Source organism: Microcaecilia unicolor, chromosome 5, assembly GCF_901765095.1.
Source record: "Microcaecilia unicolor chromosome 5, aMicUni1.1, whole genome shotgun sequence".
NCBI lineage: Eukaryota > Metazoa > Chordata > Amphibia > Gymnophiona > Siphonopidae > Microcaecilia > Microcaecilia unicolor.
Window position 1 is genome coordinate 326426448 of NC_044035.1, and position 24077 is coordinate 326450524.

Here is a 24077-nt window from a genome sequence, read left to right on the forward strand (position 1 = left end):
TGTTGTTATCTTTCTAGGACTGTAGGCCTGATTACTTTCTCTTGTTCACTCTGGGTTCAGGCAGGAATGCTGCATTCCTTCGAGTAACACACTGTCGATCTCTAGCAGAGGAGTACAGTTTGGATACATTTAAGAAGGATGACATTGGTAAGCATCTTACTTATATTGGTCCTGAAGCCTTCCATACAAGTAGCTGTTTTTTTCAATATACACTGAAAGTAGAACATAAAGTTGGAAATAATGCACTTTTCATTCTTTGAGGAGGGGATAGTGCAGATAAGTGAAAGTTAGAACATGCTAATGCTGCTGTTTCCCACTTCCATTTTATATAGTGAGCCCTGTGGCAGATAAGGCACAGTAATGCTGCTAGCGCACACTGACCTTTAATAAGTGGTCCCCTAAGTGTTTGATCCAAAGAGGTCTTGTACCAAATGCACTCCTTATGCTTGCTGGAACCTGGAATTATTTATAGTCAAATTACAATAATATTTTACAGTTGTGACTTAAAGGAGGTCATTTGTAGCTTGCGTGGTTAGCTATAGAATTTTTTTTAAAGTTGGTGTTTTCTGTTCTTTTCTGAACTGAAGATAGTTAGAGATGCTTCTGATAGCTTTTGATATTGAGTTCCACCATTTGGATCCCGGGTAACTGAATCCTGCTGTATAGATGGTTCTGATATTTGTATCAAGCAAAAATTCTATATGGAATGGCAAATATAAATCATCTACTTCAAAAATATATTGAAATTTGCGAATGAACCCTACAGGAAAAGAACACCTTAACTCCAATAAATGATTGATTAATAATGGAGTGGCCTAGTGGTTAGAGCACTGGTCTTGACATCCAGAGGTGGCTGGTTCAAATCCCGTTGCTGCTCCTTGTATCTTGGGCAAGACACTTAACCCTCCTTTGCCTCAGGTAGAAACTTAGATTGTGAGCCAAGCAGGGACAGGGAAATAACCCAGTGTACTTGAATGTAACTCACCTTAAGCTACTACTGAAAAAGGTGTGAGCAAAATCCAAATTTAAAAGAAAAAAAACCCCAAATAAGTCTCAACTGCCGTGAGCTGCTTTTCATGCACAAAGTTGAACACACATATACATCTCACTTCAGGCTTCTCTTATTGACTCCAAATAGTGAACAGTAAAAACTTCAGTGGGAAGCAACTCCCGACAATTGGAAGAAAAAAAAACACATTCAATTACATCAAATGAACAAAAAATTGAAAATCTTGGTCGTGTCCTGTCTTACTAAAGTGTAACATAAAACTTCCAAACAGTTCCACAGGATGAAAAAGACAAGCTGAAAACTTATCTGATGTCATGCTTCTTGAATATTGCTTTCTGTCTTTCACTTTACTTCAAATTTAATGTCCTGAAATTCTGGCAGTCTCATTAAACATCCCAAGCCCCGAAAAGGGCCCCCTTGTTTCATCGTCTGTTTCAGGAGGAGGAATCGAATTCTGTGTCAAAAAGATGTCTGTGTCTGCAATGAGCTACTGCCAATCAAAAAAACTGCAAACGAAAAAGAGCCAATCCAAAAAAGAGGTTAATAAAACCCTTCCCACTCTATTGGCCCATTCATGCCCATTGGGTCCACAATCTGCAGTCGGAAGATCCAACGTTGTTCACGCTGCCTAAGTAACTTGGAAATATCACCTCCACGCTGATTGTCCACAATATGATCCAATACTGTGCATTTCAAATCTGCAAACGTATGACCTTGCTGAACGCAATGCTACACAATGGGAGCATGTAGTTTATTATGATTCAAACAATGTTTAAGCTTAGTCTAACTCTCAATTGACGCTTAGTCTGCCTTACATGTAGAAAATCACATGAGCACACTATAATGTAGCTCACCCTACTGGTGGAACAGTTAGTAGTGTGCTTTAATGAAATTTGCTGCTGACCCTTAGACCAGCTTAATTCATCACCTTCCATCATGATATGAATCAAAGAATGAGCAGTGTCCATACTTGCAGTGTCCTACTTGTTGACTTTCCATTCCTGACCAAACATCTGAATGGGCAAGCATATCTGCCAGGTTCCTATTACGGGTATAAGATACTATGCATCTGGTCCACTTAAAAATATCACGCACAGAAAGAACTTGCCAGTGATGTTTAACAATCTTGGCTGTCTTAGGGGGCCAAGCCTGTGTATTTAAGTATGCATGATACTATAGGTTCTTGTGATTTAATTTGCTTTTGGAGCAAAAGGTCTCTGTTGTTATAAAGAGCCCATTTATTTGCTGCCTTTGCTACTTTTTTTGGATACTCTCTAGTAAGAAACTTATGAGACAATTCATCCACATTTTATTTGTTCATAGTTTCTTCAGTACAAATGTGTCGATACTGTAAAAACTGTGACACCGGCAAGCTGTGTTTGATATAATCTGGATGCATGCTAGTATAATTCAACAAAGAATTGCGATCCGTCAGTTTTGAATATACAGAATGGCCACTGTTTTGATCTTATCTTCTTCTCCAACTGTTCACTTTCCAGTTTCTGCACCTCAGCTGTTCTCCTCTTTGACCATCATCTGATAACTTTCATACTTAAACACCCTCCCTCCCAGGCCTGCCCAGTCTCACCAATACATTTAGGAATTTTCAGGCTATTGACCCTTCTACTCTGTCCTCCAGTGTTTCAAATATCTTCTCAACCACTATGTTATCTAAGTCTGTCAATGGGGCTGTCTCTTCCTATAATACTACTCTCTCCTCTTCTGTGGATACTCTCGCTTCTCCCAGTCCCTGTTCTGTAAGGCATACCAAACCCCAGCCTTGGCTGACCTCTAGAATCCGCTACCTACATTCCTGTGTCTGCTCTGCTGAATGCCTCTGGCTGAAATCCCATGCCCATTCTATACATTTCAAATTTTTGCTGACCTTCCAGTCTGCTCTTTTCACTTGCCAGATAGGACTATTACATCCAGTTAACAAATTCTGTTTGCTCAAACTCTCAATGTATCTTTGCCACACTGAACGTTCTCCTCAAAGTGTCTTCACCTCCAACTCCCCCTTCACTTTCTCCCCAGACTCTGGTTGAGTATTTTCATGATAAGGTTCACAAGATTAAACTTGAATTCTCAACCAAGTCACCTCAACCTCTCCTTCCCTTAGTCCATTCTCTCAACCCTCCTTCAACCCCTGCCTCCTTTTCTTCCTTTTGTGAAATCACTGAATAGGAAACTGCATATTTTCTTTTCTCCTTGAAACTAACTACCTGTTCCTCTGATCCTATTCCCACCCATCGCTTAGCACCGTCTCTCCTACTGTCATCCCTTTTATCTATCATATTCTCAGTCTTTCACTTTCCGCTGTGACTATTCCTGATGCCTTCAAACATGCTGTAGTTATACCAGTCCTCAAAAAACCTTCATTGGACACTACCTGTCCTTCCAACTATCACTCCTCCCTTTCCTATCCAAAAACATGGTGATCACTGCCATTGTCTTGCCTTTCTTTCATCTCAAGCTATTCTTGATCCACTTCAATCTGGCTTTCTCTCTCTTCATTCAACTGAAACAGTGCTTGCTAAAGTCTCCAATGACCTGTCCCTGGCCAGATCCAAAGATCTCTATTCTTTCCTCACCCTTCTCAATCTATCTGCTACTGTTGACACTGTTGATCACCGCCTATTCTTTGATACCCTGCCCTCACTTGGATTTCAGGGCTCTGTTCTTTCCTGGTTTTCTATGTCTCCCATCGTAAACTTTGGTGGATCCTCTTCCACTTCTATCCCATTATCAGTTGGTGTACCTCAGGGATCTGTCCTGGGTCCTTTTCTCCATCTATACTTCTTCCCTTGGTACTCTGATCTCATCCCATGGTTTTCAGTGTCACCTTTATACTGAGGACTCCCAGATTTCCACACCAGCAGGAATTCAGGCCAAAGTATCAACCTGCTTGTCTGACATTGCTGCCTGGATGTCTCAGTGCCATCTGAAACTAAACATGGCCAAGACTGAGCTTCTTATCATTTCCCCTAAACCAACCTCTCCTCTTCCCCCATTATCTCTGTGGATAACACTCTCATCCTCCCTGTCTCATCAGCTCCATAACCTTGGGGGTCATCTTCTACTCCTCTCTCTCCTTCTCTGCACATATTCACCAGACTACTAAAACCTGACATTTCTTTCTCTATAATATCACCAAAATTTGTCCTTTCCTTTCTGAGCACACTACTAGAACCCTTATCCACACTCTTATCACCCCTAGACTATTGCAACTTGCTTCTCACAGATCTCCCACTAAGCCATCTCTCTCCCCTTCTGTTCAAAATTCTGCTGCACAACTTATATTCCACCAGTGTTGCTGTGCTCATATTAGCCCTCTCCTCAGGTCACTTCATTGGCTCCCTATCTGTTTCTGCATACAGTTCAAACTCCTCTTATTGACTTACAAATGCATTCACTCTGCAGCTCCTCAGTATTTCTCCTCTCTTATCTATCCCTACACTCCTCCCCTGGAACTCTGTTCACTGGGTAAATCTTATCCCTTCTCCTCCATTGCTAACTCCAGACTCCGTTTCTTTTATCTTGCTGCACCATAGGCCTGGAATAGACTTCCTGAGCTGGTACGTCAAGCTCTGTCTCTGGCTGTCTTGAAGTCTAGGCTAAAAGCCTGCCTTTTTGATGCTGGCTTTTAACTCCTAACCCTTACTCATTTGTTCAGTATCCAAGTTTTATCATTCCCACCTTAGTAATTCCCTTACCCCTTGTTTGTCTGTCCTAATTAGATTGTAAGCTTTGCCGAGCAGGGACTGTCTCTTGTTCAAGTGTACAGCTCTGTGTATGTCTGGTAGCGCTATAGAAATGGTATTAGTAGTAGTATTACATGAAGGTAAATCAATTAGTTGTTGCATGTAGGAGGGTGATAAACCATATATGATTTGGTAAACAGTCACGCATATTTTAAAGGTGATCCAGGTGTTTATGGGAAGCCATTGAAGTTTTAACAAGAGAAGGGAAGCCTTCTCAAAGCGACGAGCACTGCATACAAGGCGGGCAGCAGTATTTTGTGCTGTTTGTAATTTTTTAAGGCATGAGATTTTAATACCTGCATATATGGCATTTTAGTAATCAAATTTGATAGTACTAGAGATTGGGTATGAAGTGTGAAGCTTGGGAATAAAGGACACAGCCTTTTTAACTTCCCTAGTGTATGGAAGACACTCGAGAACACCTTTGAGACCTGAATTTCGAATGATAAATGCTGGTCAATGGTGAAACCCAGGATTTTCATTGATTGATCTAAGGCATGTGATGTGTTGTTAATAATGAAGTTTTTTAATGAAATGGGTTGATAGGGGTTGGTAAGTATGAGGAATCTAGTCTTTTTCTGATTTAATTTGAGTTTGAAAGTAGATACCCAAGATTCCATCAGATCTAGACTAGTTTTAATCTCTATAATTTCTAGTAATTCCCTTTTGAAGGGGATATATATGGTGACATCATCAGCACAGATGAAATCCGTGAACCTCCAGTAAGTAACCCAGTGGTGCCATCATGATATTAAATAATATGGGTGATAAAGGAGAGCCTTATGGAACCTTACATTTAGAGTCCCACATATAGAGTCCTAGGGTGAGGAGATATGACCTGATTGTTTTACTTGGTAGGATCTTGATATTAGGAAACCATGGAACCACTTTAAGACAGTTCCACTAATACCAAAGTGGTCTAATAAGTTTAACAATATATTGTGGTGTTCCGTGTCAAAGGCAATGGACATATCAAATTGTAAAATTATGATTTTTCTGCCCATGTTCTTTTTCTGAAATTTTGCATTAAGGATGGTGAGTACTGTCTCAGTGCTAAAGGATGCTTGGAATCCCGATTGTGTAATATGAAGGATGGAAAAGGCCTGTAAGAACTCCCATGAGCTGACTATCTACTAAAACTTCTATCACTTTTACCACTAAAGGAATAGAGGCTACAGGTCTATAATTAGATGATTCGCTTCTATTGGCCTTGGGATTATTTGGGATAGGTGTTGGGATTATTTTGCCATCATTTTTGGGAAATAGTCCATTCGATAATATGAGGGACAAGTATGATTGTACGCAATTGACAAATAGGTCGGGAGCGTACCTTAGAAGATAGGTAGGACATGTGTCTAAAATACATTGTGACTTCTTTCATACTATAAAAAATGTCCCTCATAGCACCCAGTAATTTGTGGTGCATTATCTCAGCCACTGGCTAAGATGTAAACAATAGTATTATTCTAATTACATGCTTTAAAAAAAATGGAAAAATAAAAATCTGTACGGTATATAGTTTGCACTCAATTTTTTTAACCTCAGTACAGGCTAAGATGTATTTTTTTTCCCGCTTTAGCTTCATGGATAGATAATGCAGACAGTGAGATAGTACTGTACCTAATGTTAAGAGCTGTTGATAGATTTCGAAAACAGCATGGAAGATACCCAGGTAAGTAAATGTTTTTCCTGCAAATCAATTGCCATAAAAATATTGGCTCTTTTCCTTGTTAACATTTATTTGTAGCTTCTACATTATCCAAAGTGACTTACAACAATGAAGTACAATACGGTATAAAGAAGGCCATTTCTTCCACTTTTAGATAAGCCCCAGACTCATTTCTTAGCTAAATGTATCTTCCCAACTGCCTAGTCCATCTGAAACCTCTTCAACACTATGACCAGTAAACACCTGCTTCCATAGCCACACCTGCACTTGTTTGCAGAACTGCAAATAATTTGACTGTTGCCGTACTGCCTCAGGTAGTTTATTTCACGGTGCTACCACCATAAAAGACCTCCTCTTTGCAAAATGCAGATACCATTCCTTAATCAGTGGCAAAGACGAGTTTTTTTTTGCATTGAATGCAACTTACCCAGTGATTGGTAGAGAACAAATAAATTAATAAATATTCCAGTCATATAAAAATTGAGGTCAGTTGATCAGTAAGTGCAGGATCTCAGGAACAGAATGGCTCTGTCCTGTAAGTATACTGGACCTAAGCTCTTTCTCACCTTAAACACCAAGTTCAAAATTTTAAACCAAACACACAACTCTATTGGCAACCAGTGTTAAATATTCCCTGCTACCCAACCGCTGTATCACATGGGCCACCATATTTTGTAGTAATTTTAAATGTTGCAAAGCCATCTTAGAAAGTTCTACCAACATAACATTTCCATAATTACATTGGAAAGAACCAGCATATAAGTGATTAAATTCAACTCGTGTACAGTCAAAAAAAAAGCCTTCTAATTTGGCAGATTTTTTTAAAGGGTAAGTATTTCAAACCTGTAAAGAGTGGGGCAAATTTTCAGCCGGTGTAGTGATGGCTTGTTAAACACTTATACCAGTGTTTAACTTAGGAGGAAATTATCAACTTGTCTATGTTAAGCTGGGTTATTTTTATCACAACTTGTGCTCTTTTAGAATAGGTCCCATTTTATGCAATGAGATGAAGTTACTAATAACTGGAGTTGAAAGTAAAATAATGTCTTATAGAGGGTGACCTAAAATGGGGTTTTTGGTTTCGGCCAAAACCAAATCTGCAGCATGGTGCCATCCTCACCCAAATGTGGGCTGCATGGTCTCCTGGCCTGCCCCACTCCTCCAACACAAAGCTGCCGGGCGTATCTTAGAAGCCCTGGTGGTCTAGTGGCCTCGTCGGGGCAGGAGTGATCCCACTGTCTCCTGAACACGTCGGCTCCACAGTCAAAATAGCTGCTGGGTCCTCTTGTGGCAGCCATTTTGAGATTGGAATCAGCAGCTGAGGATTGCTCTTGCTGGTTCCAGTCTTAAAATGATTGCCACTGGGGGAGGGGGGGGGGATGGACGGACAAGCAGCTGGCTCGTGATCTGAGGAGGAAGGAGTTTTGAGTCGAAAATTCCCCAGCATTTTTGGCCAAAGTTGAAACATTGCCAAATCCAGTTTTTGGTACGGTTTTGGTACCAAAACTAAAATTTGGTTGGCCTCTACCATCTTAATAGTAAGATCACTTCCCCCCTTGATCTGGATATACAGCGCTGTTGTATATTCAGTTCCATTCATGTGATATAAAGTTACCATTGCCGCCTCTGTTTTTAGGGTAGGCCTGCTATTTAGCAGGCTTAAACAAAATAGATAGCTTATCTAGATAGTGGCTGAACATTGCTGTTGCCAAATAAATTTTAGGTGTTGCCGTCCCTCTGCCCCATTACTTTATGGATAGTATGGGGGTGGTTAGAAGTATTTTCAGCCCAGTACTATCTCTACAGTGGTTGAAAATATGTGGCTAGTGGACTTATATGTTCACCAAACATTGGACCGCAGACTTATTCTACATTTATATAAATCAATGAAAATTGAAGGAATGTGCCATAGATATTTTAAAGGGTAAATGTTCCAGTCCTATAAACATTGTGGTCAGTTTTTAGTCAGTATGATGACAGGTTTAAGTTAAAACCTGGCAGTGGTGTGTAAGTAGGGGTGCTGAATATCCAGATAGTGCAGTCACTGCACCATCACTCTCCAATTTTAGGCCGTTCAGTCAGAGGTTTTCAGCCCTATGGTATCTGTATAAGGGATGAAAATCCATGGAAAAGTCAGTTATACTGTACGTTCACCGACCACTAGTGACTGTATAACTAGCCTGAAGTACTGGTCCAATTGGAGTTTTAGTGTTTCACTTTTATGACTTCCACTCCTCAGTCAACAAAACCACATACATTTCTGGATAATCACAGATCTTCATTCTTTTGCACTTTCCTATTTTGTAGCTGGTTGGTTACCACCCAGTGCTCTCAACTCTTGCAGTGTTTCTCTTAAGTTTCTCTTCAGGAAGAGGTGGTGGGTTATTAGTGCAATATGATTTTTCTGGTTGTTTCTGAGAAGGTTTGATTATAAAATTGCATGGTAAAAGTTTGTCTTCAAGTACTTGTATTTAAAACGTACATCTGGTTAACATCTGAACTATACAGGATACACAGTTGCATAGGAAGACAGGACAGGGGAGGGCAGGGAGATCAGCTATTTAAAGGGACTAGGAGCCAGCTTACTACATATTGGAAAGAGCTCATATTGCAGAGATGGAGAACACCTTTTTTCTCCTAAGAACATATAATGGGAGTCTTCAGATAAATAAAAACTAATAAAAAACGCACCAGTAAAAGAAATAATTTGTTAGTTATTTTATAGGTGTGTACAACAGTCAAGTGGAAGAAGATATTGGAAAACTGAAATCCAGCCTCACTGGGCTTCTCCAGGAGTATGGCTTATCTGTAATAGTGAAGGATGATTATATCCATGAATTGTAAGTACTGCCCACATCTTGTAAAAAAAAAAATGTCTCCCTAGTTCACACACTTTTCTAATTCTTGACCCATTTTCTTGTAGCTGCCGTTACGGAGCTGCTGAGCCACACACCATTGCTGCATTCTTGGGAGGTATGCTTCCACTAAAACATTGAATATTTGGCCGAGATTTAAATTGATTGCCTTTGCTAACCTTGAAATGCCTACTGTCCCCCAGAGGAGTTCTTCTGTATTCTATTTTAAATGAAAAATGGTGTAGTTGAGATAAACGAAAAGGGGGTGAATGTAGTTCAGGATTACAGAGGGTAAAGCACTGCCTGGTGGTGGTGTGGGGTCTGTTTAGACATTAAGGGGGCCTTTTTATCAAACTGTGGTAAAAAGTGGCCTTAGTGTGTCCTTATGCGGGTCATTCCCACATGCTAAGGCCATTTTTACCATATGGATAAAATGGCCATGCGCTAATTTTCCCATTAGTGCTTGAGCCCTTACCACCACCTATATTTCCATGGTGTCTATTATGGTATTGTTTGTATTGTACTGACATTTATCATATTTCTGTTATTTGGTTGTTCTGTAGTTCTGTTAAATGTGTATTTCCATAGCATCCCTCCAGACCGGCACAGCTGGGTTATGCACTCTGACCAGCAGATAGAGAATGAGATCCACAAACTCTTCAGAAGACCTATAACTATCCTGTGCAGTCCCCTGAAAGTCAGTAGTTCTCAGTCTAGCAGATGGTGGACAGGTATACCTGTGCACTCCCAATCTGAGGTTTCCAGTTTGGTTCTGTATTCAAAAAAAGAAATAAATGAAAAGAGGGGAGCTCTCTTTTTCAGTGTTTGCTGTTAGTCTGTGGCTATTCGTTGCTCGTAGCACTGCAGAGCCCTTCTGTCAGCTAGATTGAGGCTGAGGTCTGCAGGGGTCTCTTTTGCCCTGGGGGTGCCATACTTGGGTGGCCAAATCTCTCCCTCCTTCCCCTATGTCACTGTTTTAGATTTAGCCTTGGCTGTGCTTATCTGCTTTGTTGCAAACAGCTAGCTTTGAGTGCTGTGGGGGTCTGCCTTGGAGCACTAAGAGAAAAGGAGAAACAGAACAAAACCCAGCACTAGTGCACTCAGTTGCTTGGGGTTTGTTTCTCTTTGCCTTCCCCTCGCAGTGTGCTGTGGCTGCTTGTCCGGGCCATTGGTCAGTGCTCTGGTGTTTGGGGAATGAGGCCGGTAAGTAGCCTTTGTCCTCCATGCACGCAGGTGCTATACTGCGATGAGCAAGCGGCTGAAGAAATGTGTGGTGTGTGCACGCCGGGGAATTGATGAGTTTGGACACCTGTAAGTATCGTGTGCACCTGAGGGGGGGGGGTTCTGCTTCAGCAGCAGCGGTAACTTCCCAGCAAAGAGAGCAGCAGGAGGCTCACAGAGATGGTGCAGATTTTGATGGGTATGACATTTTTGGTTGCAGCCCCGATTTTGGCTGGAACTGTTGCCGTTTTATCCCCACAGCCTGTGTCTGAACAGCTCCTTCAGTTGGATTTGATGGTACCTGGTTCGGGTCACGCAGGAGCTGTGGTTTTCCTTCAGAATTAGTGTTAGCAATGTACAAGGCCTTTTGCATTCACAAGGATAGGTTGGACAGCTCCCTGGGTTTCTGTGCTAGGTGTCCGGTCACCTTCCCCTTCTCCCAAATGTCCCAGGAGAGTTTGGGAGAAGGAGGATGTCTTGAATGAGTTGCTTCCAGGAGCTGAAGAAAGTCCTGGGTGGTCTGAGGAAGAGATGGAGGAGCCTGCGGACCCGGTGGAAGGGGATTTGTGGATGGGAGGAGATGCGCCCTGGAGAGGATGCTTCTGTAGTTTGGATCTTTCATAGAGATGAGCTGCAGGAGCTTGATGGTGGACCCATTATTGAAGGACATTCGGAAGTTCGAGTCCTTTCCTATGCATCAGAGATAGCATTTAGGCCCAGTGGAATGCGCTGGATGCCCTGTTTAAGGTTGAGTGGTTGAGTATCCCCTTCCAAACGCTAATAGGGAGTCTCTTCAGCCTCCAGTTGTGGATGTTATGGTGTTGGCAGTCACCAACAAGAATACAGTCCCTGATAGATGATGGTATAGCCTTCAGGGACCCGCATGATTGGAGGATGGAGTCGCTTTTAAAGTAGTCTTTTGATGTGGCGGCGCTGGTGGTGCAGGCAGCTGTTTGTGGCGGACTGATACCTCGGGCCTGTTTCTGCTGGTCTGAGTGGGTTCTTGACCTGTCTGCAGATGATTGGTCTGTGGTGGACCAAGAGGTTGTTAAACTTGACATGGGTTTATCTTATTTGTGTGACATGTTATAAGATCTCCTTTGGGCTTCCTCTAAGTCCATGGTGCTTGGTGTGATGGCTGGGCGCTCGTTGTGGCTGCATGGTTGATTGCCAGACGCTGCTTCAAAGTTTAAGCTCGGTAAGGTTCCATGGGGCTCCCTGTTGTAGGGGGAGGAGCTAGATAAATTGGGGGAGAAGGTGCCTAGGTTGCCAGAGGATAGGCCGAAGGCTGCAGGATGCGGTTTTTCGGCTAGGGGCCATTTTCATGACGCCCGCAGATATTGTCCTGGTAGAGGTGGTTTGGCTCTGTGTGGCAGGTTCTTTCAACATACGCAGTCTTTTTGTGGTGGTCACAACTGGGGATGGGATTAGGGCTTCTTTTCCCAGCATCCCAGTCGTAGTTCCCAATTAAGGTGTCAGGGCTGGTTCCGGTAGGCGGGGAGACTATGGGATTTTTGCCAGAGGATCAGATTATGGCACATCAGTGGGTCCTCGAGGTGGTGACGGTTACATCTTGAAGTTATGCTCTCCGCTCCTGAATCTCTTTCTAGAGTCTCCCTGCTGGGACCAGGTGAAAGGCGAAGGCGGTCAGAGAGACTCTGGACAGGTTGATTTGCCTCCAGGGCACGGGTCACTCTATTTATTTTATGGTGCCATTGGTGTCTTAGCCAGACGTGGTCCTTGTTCTCCGGGCAGTATGGCCGCCAGTTCGCCCTTTTGTTCTTCCGTGGACCCTCAGTTTGGCTCTCAAGGTGTTAGTGTCAACGCCATTTGAGCTCTTGTTGGTGTGTTCCTTGAAGGACCTTTCTTTGAAGACGATGTTCTTAGTGGCTATTTCCTCTGCAAGGCGGATTTCAGAATTGCAGTCACTTTGGTGAAGGGAGACTTTTTTGCTCATCTCTAAGGAGAAGATGGTTTTGCACCTGGTGCCTTCTTACCTCGGTGTTCCATATTAATCAGTTGTTGGAGTTGTCCGTGTTGGGGGAGGCTAAGAGTTTGCCAGATCAACAGCTGTTGTATCGCTTGGACTGAGAAGAGCACTTCTTCAGAGAACGGAGGAATTTCGGAGGTCAGACAGGTTGTTTGCTTTGATTGGGGACCTTCGCCGGGGTGAGGCAGCCTCTAAGGCTACCATTGCCAGGTGGATTAAGGAGGTGGTGTCCTCAGCCAGTATTCTCAAGGGTCATGCTGTCCCGCGTCTGCTTAAAGCTCATTCCACTCGAGGGCAGGTGGCCTCTTGGGTGAAAAATCCTTTGGTTCCTCTGCAGGACATTTGTAGGGTGGTTGTATGGTCATCATTGCTTTCCTTTGCGTGACATTTATTGGTTGGATGTGCGGGCTCATCAGAATGCAGACTTTGGGACCCGGGTGCTGGAGAGGTGACTCCAGAGAACCCTCCCTTAGTGGTCACTGCTTTGGTACTTCCCAGTTGTGCAGGTCTGGAGGGACACTACTTTTCTTTAGTCCCTCCAGAATTGCACAGGCCCCTCCCTATTTTCTGTCAGTGGTTCTGTGTGGTCTGTGATTGAATGATTAAGAATTATTTATTTGATGGTGTTGGGTTGTGAGTTGTTTTGGCAGTGGTGTTGGAGTCTCCATGTTTAAAGCATAACATATAATTTTAAACAAAATTTTAAAAAAGGTAGCAGCAGCACATTGGCTTTTGTAGCCAGGGCTGCATTTCTGAGACAGAACATGGCAGGCCAGGGGGGTGGTTCTGTTTTGATATTCGATTACTGACTCTCAGGGGACTGCACAGGATAGTTATAGGTCTTCTGAACAGTTTGTGGTTCTCAGTCTCCGTTTCCGGTCAGAGTGCATAACCCAGCTGTGCCGGTCTGGAAGGACTAAAAGAAAATAAATTAACAGGTAAGGCCTAATTTCTCTATTTTTTTAATACTATTTCATTTTATGCTAGTCCTATTATTAAGTTTTAATTTGCCGTTCTCAAGTTTACCTCATTTATTGCATTTGTTTATATTTGATCTTTTTACTATTGTTATGCTGTTAACAAAATTGTAAGTTTCATGTTAAACTGTACCTGCTGTACACCACCTTGGGTGAATCTCTTCATAAAGGTGATTAATAAATCCCAATAAATAAATAAAATAAATATTGACTGTGCAAATGGAACAATCAGCTCCTGGAGTGGGAATGCAAGGCAGGAACATGCATGAAGTCTGACTTGATGTTCCTGCTAACTTCTTTTTCTGGGGCATCTTCCCCTGCTTCCTTACTTCGTTCCCCCAATACCTTCCCTCACATCTTACCCCATTCCCAGATCTCCCTTCTATCATCCCTTTCCTCTCCACCTCCCCTTGTATCCTGCCCTTCTTTTCCTCATACCCCCTTCTACCTTTCCCTTCCTCCTCACCCCCACCCCCGTCTGTCCACTCCTCCCCTCCATTTGTCCACTTCTCCCCCAACAAGACCAGGCTGTTAGACAAATGGAAGAAGGAGAGGATCTGTGGAGCCCCCTACTGCTGCTTCTGCCACCACCTGCTTTCTTGAGTCTGTGCAGGCATTGGGAGATCAGCAGACAAGGAGTCTTAACTGTGAGTTTTGAATGTACTGGTGTTGCTTATTCAGACTGAAAAAAAGCAGGTGGTGGCTGTGACTCTTGGTCAATCTTCTCCTTTCTGTCAGGGCAACTGCCTCACTTAGCCTAATGATAGAACTGCTTATTCTGAAATGTTAAAGATTGCAAACTGTGGCGTCTCTAGGCAGAAATATTTGGGGTGGCACCAGAGAGGCAAGCTAGGTATGGGGGAGGGAAGTGAAACTGGCATTTTTGCATATCATACCCTTCCCGCCACACACACTTCTAAATTACCATGATAATTGATATCATCATTCAATAAATTCTTCTGTATGGGAGTGTTCTGTATTTTCTATAGGAGTGGTCAGAATCTTTATATAAACCCTAAAGGTCTAGTTCTGTAATCACAAACTTCATATTCCCCAACAATGGAGTTATCTTTCTTAGACTGTGCCGTACAAAAAACATATTCAAATTGTGTGATTATCACCTTATGAACAGCACAAGCTTCTTCTACTGGCAGACACTTTGCTTAAAGTGGACAGGTTTTAATTTGTGTGGTGACTCTCTAGGATGTGGCGACCATTGCTCCTTTGCATTTTTATTTTCGGTGACAAGGACTGCCTTTGGCAACCCTTACCCCAGAGCCTGCTTTCAAACAGGCCAGACACTTTGCAAAATAACACAAACCCCTGCAAAAAGACATTCAAAACCTATACAGGAAAAACTTACCAAACCATAACAGCCCAGACCCACCTATGAAAAGACAGTAATACAAATATTAGACTGGGCCCTAGAGCACCAATAAACCTGCTGCTGGGAAACTGGAACAAGCTGGACTGTTACACAGTCCTACACAGACACATTTTAGCAAAATCCTTTGCCTCAGCCGTACAGAATAGGGACAGACCCTCACCTGATACAAAATAGGGGACCACAAAAATACATGCAGATAAAAACTGAAATGGAGACCCCCCCAAGTAAATATACAAAATATAGGGTGTAGAAGTGCTCAATCGCAAGATCAATTACTCAAAACTTCCACAAGTTAGGAAGGCACGTAGAAGTCAGCAAAAGCTTGTTTCATAAATAACCCCGCCACTTAGACCCTGAAGCAGTGGCATGAAACGCTGGCCATCGTCAGCTAGTGGTGAGGGGGAGAAGAAACCTGCTCCAGTACTAGAGATTACAACGTGCCAGTAGCGTCCCACGATTGGAAGATAAGTTTTCTTTCAGTTTGTATTAATAGTATTGAGTGTAGCCTGTGCCGTTTAAAATCTAGATGGATGCAATGAGAAAGTTAACACCATTGCAATAAGAGCGATTTCGATAATTAGCTACCCGTCTTTAGATCAAAGGTTTTTGTGGCCAATGATGAACAGAGGACCAAATTGAAGTCCGTTTTAGCTCTGTTAGATCATGTTGATCTAGGAGCTCTGTGAGGCCATTTTTCCTTTGACAATAATATTCATATTGAGTGCATTTTCAGTTTGTGGAAGTTTTGAGTAATTGACCCCCCCCCCCAAGTAAGACAGACTCTATAAGCAGTGAAAATACTGGTAAAAGGGAAACAAAAATGCATTTTCACCTGTACTCTGCTAAATACAAAAATGGAAAAGATGAACATTTCTCGAAGCAAATACATACCAATCCTTAAAAAAGTATTACATAAAAATTATATGTATTTTCTTTTTTGTTGACTGGGTACTTTTCTAACTGGGTTGGTCCCAACCTGTTCCACTATTTGTGTTAGTCTTCTAAGTTTGCCTTTCCATTGCTTCTCTACATCTGTCTGGCACTGATCTTTTTTTTTTTTTTTTTTTTTCATTTTTCTCTTCTCTGTATCCACCCATATATAATTTTTACCCCTCAGGCTTCCTTTCTCTCACCCTCTAATACTTAGTCACCTTCTTTTCACCTCTCATACTCTCTCCAGCAATTCCATTGCCCCCTCTGTCTTTATTCTTTCCCAGTCTGCTAACCTCCCCCACCTCTATCTTTCACTCACTCTTTAGTCCCCCATTTCCATCCTTTGTACTCACCCTCTTAGCCTTCATCTACCCTCCACTGTTTAATATCCCCTCATTAGCCCCAGCTCAATCCTTGTCCTTTGCTTGTCTCTATTGCTTTTCTTTGAAAACATTAACTCCATTTCTACCATCACCTTGGAACCTTTCTCCTTCCTTTCTCATACTCTTCCACAGCACCCTATCCTAGCCTGGGTCACACATGCAGAACACAGAGAATCCCTGTTCAAATACAGGATAAGCAACCACGAACTAAAACTACTAATGTAGACAAAAATTAAACTGAAACCCGAGATGCCAGACTCTGCATGCAGTGCAGCACCAAATAGAAAGAAATGCATTTCCTCCTGTACAGTGCAAAATAACGCTAGCACATGTAAATTCTCAGAACTGACATAGTTCAAACACTAACTAAAAATAAAATCATTTTTCCTATCTTTGTTGTCTGGTGATTTTATTTTTCATCTTGTTCTCATTCTATGATTCTGCTTCCCTACTTCTGTGCGCTTAACAATGTCCAGAACCTCCTGTTTATATTCTGTTTCTTTTCTCGCCTCCTTTCTTCCTCACTTCCTGCCCTGCATCCATCTTTAGCACTGATCGTTCAACTTTCTTCCATATTTTTGCCTCCTTCCTAATCTGTCTAGTTTTCCACCTCTTCCCCTCTCTTCAGTCTATATGCAGCATTTCCCCCTTTTCCCTTCCATTTCTAGTCGTCATGTCCCCCTCCCTCTTCCCTGTGCAGCATGTCCCCCTTTCCTCTCTGTTCCCTTTTATTGTATGTAGCATGTTTCCCCTTCCCTTTTCCCTTCCCATGTCCCCTCTCCTCTCCCTTCTATCCATATGCAGCATGCCACCTCTCATTTCCCTCTACCATTTGTGCAGCATGCCCCCCTCTCATTCCCCTCCATCCATGTGCAGCATCCCCCCCTCTCATTTCCCTCCATCCATGTGCAGCATATCCCTCTCTCCCTTCCCTTCCATCCATCTGCATGTCCCCCTCTCCCTTCCCTTTTATCCATCTGCAGCATATCCCTCTCTCCCTTCCCTTCCATCCATCTGCATGTCCCCCTCTCCCTTCCCTTTCATCCATCTGCAGCATGTCCCCCTCTCCCTTCCCTTTTATTTATGTACAGCATGTCCCCCTTTCTTCTCTGTTCCCTTTTATCCATGTGTATCATGATCCTTTTCCCTTTCCTTACATCCATATGCAGCATGTCCCCCTTTCCCTTCCCTTCCTTCCTTCCTTCTGTGTGCAGCATGTTCCCCTCTCCCTTTCATAGGAGTTAACTTTTCAAAATTATTGGGGGTGCTAAATCCAACAAATATTAGCTCTCCAAGGAAACAGTCAAGGAGTTTGTTCAATACTGGGGGTGCTTAAGCACCCACAACACTGGCTTCTATGTTCCCTTCCATCCATATGCAGCACATCCCCCTCTTCCTTCCCTTCCTTCCTTCCATGTGCAGCATGTCCCCCTCGCCCTTTCCTTCCATCCATCCATGTGCAACATGTCCCCCTCTCCCTTCCCTTCCATCCATCCATGTGCAGCATGTCCCCCTCCCCCTTCTATCCATATGCAGCATGTTCCTTTCCCCTCTTCCCTTCTATCCATATGTAGTATGTCCCTTCTCCTTTCCTGTCCTCTCCCTTCTATTCATGGGCACCTTCTCCCTGTCTTCTCTCTTCCCTTCATTCAAGTGCAGCTTCTTCCCCTGCCCTTGTGTGTCTGTCATCACCTCCTTACCTCACCTCCTTGCGGGCCCTACCAGCTTACAGAGTTCGCTGGCATTGTGGTTAGTGATTACAACAGCCTCCCTCCAGTGGCTCCGAGGCTTTCCTTCTGCTACATCCTTCCTACATGGCAACAGGTAGTTGTGACAGGGAAGGACCCCGGGGGCTGACCGAAGAGAGCCTATTGTAATTTCTGCCAGGCCAACAGTGCAGGTGAACTCTGTAAGTTTATAGGGCACGTGGGGAGGGAGGGAGGAAAGGAGATGTGCAGCTTTGACACTAGCTTTCACTGGGGATGCAAATAAGATTGGGGGGGGGGCATTTGCACCCCCTTATTGCTAATTTGGATTTTGTATTTGTTGTTAGCCTTCTCCAAACCTGAATGTTACTGTTGAACCCACAGCATTATTTGCTACTTTGAAGCGTGTAAGCACTATAGATTAGCACCATGAAACTTTGGGTCTAGTTGGAATATTGAATGTTTTTAGAAGTACAGCCCTGTCACTCTGAATCAGAGTTCTGCCATGTAGGACAATAACCACTAATTGACACTACTATTCTAGACCTTGGGACAATTGTAACTATTAGAACATGCTATCTGTAATTATATATGCATTTCTTTTTTATCTCCTATTCACAGGAGCAGCTGCCCAGGAGATTATAAAGATAATTACAGGCCAGTTTGTAATTTTTAATAATACCTTTATATACAATGGCATGTCACAAACCTCAGCAACTTTCCAGCTGTAAAAACAATGTAGGTCAAAAGTTAATTCATGTTTAAAATTGTAAATGACAAATTAATAAAAAAATTGTGCAAAATGCTGTTGATGTCATTTGTATTACATTAAACTTGACAGCAAATATGAATCTTTCTGTACTGTTATACTTTTCATTCCTATTGATAAAATAATATTCTTGAATCTTATGAACATATGTAATTTTATATTAAAATATTTCATAGTACCAATGAGGGATCAGCTTTAGAAGGAGGTCATTTTAAATCTTTGCTGGCTTCTTGTAGACTCAGTGAGGGAAACAAATACAAATTAAATGTACACCTTTGAAAGAACAGCATCTGCTTTTTATAAGCAGCCAATTTGTTTGGCCAGGATAGGCTATTTTTCAGATATTATTGCAAAGATCTTATATCACCCATGCAACCAGATGCCCTTTTGTACAGTATTGATGTCATGCATTGGCTGACTACTCTAGAGAAGGATAGATAGTGGGGTTCCCCAGGGTCTGGCTGGAACCGCTGCTTTTTAACATATTTATAAATGATCTAGAGACGGGAGTAACTGGTGAGGCAATTAAGGGCCCTTTTACTAAGGTGCGTAGGCACCTATGTGCATTCAACGAGCACCACATTGGAAATACTGCCTGGCTACCATGTGTCTCAGTTGGTAATTTCATTTTTGATGTGCACCCAAAACACACTGTAGAAAATATTTTCTACCACATAGTGCTTACCCAGCGGTAATTGGCAGTTTACGTGCGCTGGCTGCTTACTGCCTGGTTAGTGCATGAAACCTTACCGCTAAGTGAGTGGGTGGTGGTAAGGTCTCAGGCCGAAAATGGATACGTGCTGGTTTTAATTTTGCCGCACATCCATTTTCGGCCACAAAAAAAAAAAAAGCCTTTTTTCCAGGTGTGCTTAAAAATTGACTTGCTTACATCCAGAACATGCGCCTACACCAGCGCAGGCCACTTTTAGGTGCCCCTTATTAAAAGGGCCCCTCAATTTGCTAATGACACAAAGTTATTCAAAGTTATTAAATTGCAAGAGGATTGTGAAAAATTACAAGAGGACCTTACAGGACTGGGAGACAGTATCCAAATGGCAGATGACATTTAATGTGAGCAAGTGCAAAGTGATGCATGTGGGAAAGAGGAATCCAAACTATAGGTACGTGATTCAAGGTTCCACATTAGGAGTCACCGACCAGAAAAAGCATCTAGGTGTCATCATTGATGATACATTGAAACCTTTTGCTCAGTGTGCAGCGGCAGCTAAGAGAGCAACTTCAAGAAACAATCAATACAGAAGCAATCAATACAGTTTTACAGGCTTTAAAAGCCCATTCCTTGTCATCAGCAGCAGATGAATCCATTAACTGATGGGTTGTATCCGCCTACCAGCAGGTGGAGATAGAGAACACTGAAAAACCATAGTGCCTCTTGGACGGCTAGCCCCAACTGCCTTCAGTTTTTCTCTATCTCCCAGCAGGTGTGGACATAGCTTGATCAGCTCCTGGATTTCAGACTGCCTGGGGTGGCTCCTGTGTTTTGCCAGTTGAGCAGGGGTGTTGTGGCTGGTGGTGCCCACTTTAAAGGCATATAGGTTCGCCCTTTCCCTGCCTTACCCATTCCCCCCGCCTCCCAGAGTCCCTCTGTTGCTGCCTGCCTCCAACTTTCCTCACAGCGTTAAAAAAAAAAAAAAAAGAACGCGCGCTTTTACTGCATGGCTGTTCTGAGGCCTTTTCCAGAGATTCTGGTTCTGTGCAGCTTGACCGGAGCTCGTTGACTCGGTCTTCTGAGGTGAGAGTGGTGCCCAGCTCCTCCGGGGAGGTCCTGCGGACGCCGTTCCGAACGGGATAAGTTTTGGCGCAAAGCCGCCATTTTATTACTATATTTCCGTCCAGTCGGGCAATGGCTGCTGAGGGAGTTAAGCGCTGCTCCCGTTGTGGTAAACGCAGATCAGCAGCGGGGCTGTGTAAAACGTGCTCCTTAGACGCTCACGCTATTATGAGTATGGCGAGCAATGTTTCTTCCCGCTCAATGGAGCTGGCAGCGGGTGCCATTTTGGAAGCGCCGCATGTCTCGACCCTCGCAGTTGCGGAGGAGTCTGAGTGCAGGGGGCGCCTCGTTTAGAGGCTGCCAGAGGAGCTCCTACATCCGTTTCTCCTAATTCGGAGGTGGAGGGCCAGGGTGAGTTTTTCTCCCCTGAGTTTGTGCTTTTAATGCATAAGGCGTTCATGCTGAAAAGAGCTCTGCCACAGGTGTCTGACACTGCGTTGCATCATGGCTTCCCCCTGGGGGCTGAGGCCCTGGTGATGGCTTCAGATGTTATTTCCTCCCCCGAGCGTTGGAAACACGCTAAACATAGACGGGTAAATTCCCCGTCTGAAAGTGGTGCATATCCTCCCCCCCCCCCCCCCCCCCCCCCTCCGTGGTCGGGCTGTGGGGAGTCTGAGGGGTCTGGCAGGATTTTCCACCACGACGAACTGCCAGCTCTTATTTCTGACGCCTTGCAGGCCCTCTCGATTGATGATCCCGCTGAAGGCGAGGCCTCCTCTGTTAATCTTATGATGGCAAGTACTAAGAAGCCTACTCGGGTCTTTCTGGTGCATGACTCCATCCAAGAGCTATTTCTGCTCAATGGTCTGACCCTGATGGGCCGTTGAAAGTGGCCAGGGCTATGGGTCAGCTTTACCCTCTGCGTGAGGAGCACTTGGCCCCTTTGGGGATGCCTAAAGTGGATGCATTGGTCAAGGCGGTGACAAAAAAGACCACTCTCCCAGTAGAGGGAGGGGTCGCTTTGAAAGACATGCAGGACCGGCGGCTGGAGTCCGCACTGAAGCGGTCCTTTGAAATTGCGGGCCTTGCCTTGAGGGTGTCTATTTGCAGTTTCTATGCAGCCCAGGCATGTCTTTCCTGGCTACAGCAGGCGGTGGAACAGCCTGCCGATGGTGCGGGGCCCCTTTCTGAGGTTGCCCCACGGATAGAGTTAGCCCTGTCATTTTTGGCTGACGCCCTTTATGATCTGGTCAGAGCTTAGGCTAAACAGATGTCTGTGGCGATTTCTGCCCACTGCCTTCTTTGGCTGCAGTATTGGGTGGCTGACATGGCTTCTAAGCAAAGGCTGGTGAGGCTACCCTTTCGGGGCCTCCTGTTATTTGGAGAGGAATTGGAGAAGATTGTGAAATACCTGGGGGACTCTAAACCCCAACGGTTACCTGAGGATAGGCCGAGGCCTTCTTTCAAAGGTTCTGTGTTTCCCTCCTCTTCCAGACCTCGCTTCCGTGAAGCTCGCAGGTATCGCCCGGGGCGCTCTGCTGGGTTTTCTCAATGTACCCGTTTTCAGCAGAGGAACTCCTTTCGCTCGGACAAACGTTCCGCAGGGGCCGGGTCAAGGCCAGGAGTTCTGGGGCGTCCTCCACAATGATGGGTCGCCGGTCCACTCCTCCATGCCTGCAATAGGAGGACGTCTTTCCCTCTTTTTAGAGGAGTGGACCAAGATTACCTCGGATCAGTAGGTCCTAGACCTGATCAGAGAAGGTTACCGACTGGAATTCGGTGCCCCGGTGAGAGACGTGTTTGTGGAGTCCTGATATGGCACTGCCGTTAAATGGGTGGCGGAAGTGGAGACCTTACAAGTCTTGCTGCACCTCGGAGCGGTGGTCCCGATGCCTTCCGCTGAACGCGGCTGTGGCCGCTATTCCATTAATTTTGTCGTGCCTCGAAAAGGCGGGTCTATCAGACCAATCCTCGACTTACAAAGAGTCAACGAGGCCCTCAGAGTACGACATTTTCGCATGGAAACCCTGCGCTCCGTCATGGCGGCGGTTCTGAACCTAAAAGAAGCATATTTGCACATTCTCCGAGGACAAGCAGGCTGCTTGTTCTCACGACTGGGTTGACGTCCGCGGCAGCCCCCACCAACCGGAAAAAGCTTCGCGGGACGGTCGGCACGCAGGGCACGCCCACCGCGCATGCGCGGCCGTCTTCCCGCCCGTGCGCGACCGCTCCCGCCAGTTACTTTTTTTCCGCGACTGAGAGAGTCGTGTTTTTGCAACTCTCTCGTTTCAGCCGCCGGAATTTTCGACCGCGTTTACGCGGGTCGTCGCTCTTGGCCTTTTCGGCCTCTTCTTCTTTCGTTTCGTTTTGTTATCTAAAAAAAAAAAAAAAAAAAAAGAATTTTGCGCGTGTGGAGCACGCGCTCCTCCCTTTTCCCTCGCTTTCTAGCGGGGACGCCTCGTTGCGGCCTAGTGGCCGCTCGGTCGGTTTCAATTTTCGTGGTGTGATTTTAGCCACCATTGCCGACTTTGACTTCGCCGACGCGATTTTTCCGTCGATGTCCTCGAAGGTCCCGAGTGGATTTAAAAAGTGTGGTCGCTGCGGCCGGCCGATCTCGCAGACCGACACCCACGCTTGGTGCCTCCAGTGCCTCGGGCCGGAGCACAATCTCAAGTCGTGTGCTTGTGTCTCGGTCTCCGGAAACGGACTCAGGTTGCGAGGCAAGTTCTGCGGGACCGTCTTTTTGGAACTTGCGCCGGCCCCTCGACGTCGACCTCGACGGCATCGGTATCGAAGGCCGGTTCTTCGGTACCGGTATCGATGCCCGAGACATCGGCACCGATGGCAGCGACCCCAGGAGAACAGGTCCCGTCGGCCCGCCGGTCCGCCGGCGAGAGTGGGGTAGAGAGACCGCGTGGGCAGTCGGCCCCGGTCACTCCCTCAACTCGTGAGCCACGGGACCGAACCCTGTCGGACCCGGTACCTCGAGACCGAGGGGGATCGACCTCCTCCTCCTCCATGCCCTCCGGCACCGGTGACGTGCACCGGAAGAAGGACAAGAAGCGCCGTCACCGGGAGCCCTCGGTGCCTGAAGAGGAGTCGACGCCGAAGCGTCATCACAGAGAGGAGAGATCTCCGTCGGTGGTGGAGGTACCGACGCGTCGGGGTTCCGGCACCTCGGTGCCGTCTCCTGGCCCCCAGCAGCTTCTGGCACCGACACCCTTACCGGCCCCACCGCCTTTCTCGGCAGCGGGCCTGGACGAGTGCCTCAGAGCCATCCTTCCGGGGCTCCTGGAAGGGCTGATGCGCCAGGCTGTGCCGGCGCCGGGGGTGCTTGCGCCCTCGGCGCCGATGACTGTGGCGCCGGCGAGCTCTAGCCCGGCGCCGGGGCAGTCGACACCGCCGCCGCTTGCGGTGCCGGTCTCGACAGCCACGCAGGTGGAGTCCCCGTCGACGTCGATGGAGGGAGCTCCGTCCCCGCCGGCGCGGGAGTCCACCGCTCGACGACACCGAGGCCTCGGTGCCTCGACGTCGAGCCGGGCCCGGTACCGGACTCAGCTACATGAGCTAATGTCCGATACCGAGGATGAGGACTCGTGGGGGGAAGAGGAGGACCCGAGATATTTCTCCTCAGAGGAGTCTACGGGCCTTCCCTCGGACCCCACGCCGTCACCGGAGAGGAAGC

At 45.3% G+C, this 24077-nt stretch overlaps 1 protein-coding gene across 1 annotated transcript in view; it reads left to right on the forward strand.

Annotated features, from left to right (window-relative positions):
* The window catches only part of LOC115470873 (NEDD8-activating enzyme E1 regulatory subunit-like), a 93286-nt gene extending 74572 nt beyond the window's left edge, over nt 1–18714 (forward strand). The window contains exons 16-20 of the mRNA XM_030204472.1: nt 61–147; nt 6350–6442; nt 9165–9279; nt 9363–9412; nt 18513–18714. Of these exons, the coding sequence (XP_030060332.1) occupies nt 61–147; nt 6350–6442; nt 9165–9279; nt 9363–9412; nt 18513–18622 (455 nt within the window). The 3' untranslated portion in view covers nt 18623–18714. The remainder of the gene's footprint in view (nt 1–60; nt 148–6349; nt 6443–9164; nt 9280–9362; nt 9413–18512) is intronic.
* Nucleotides 18715–24077: the final 5363 nt, after the last annotated feature.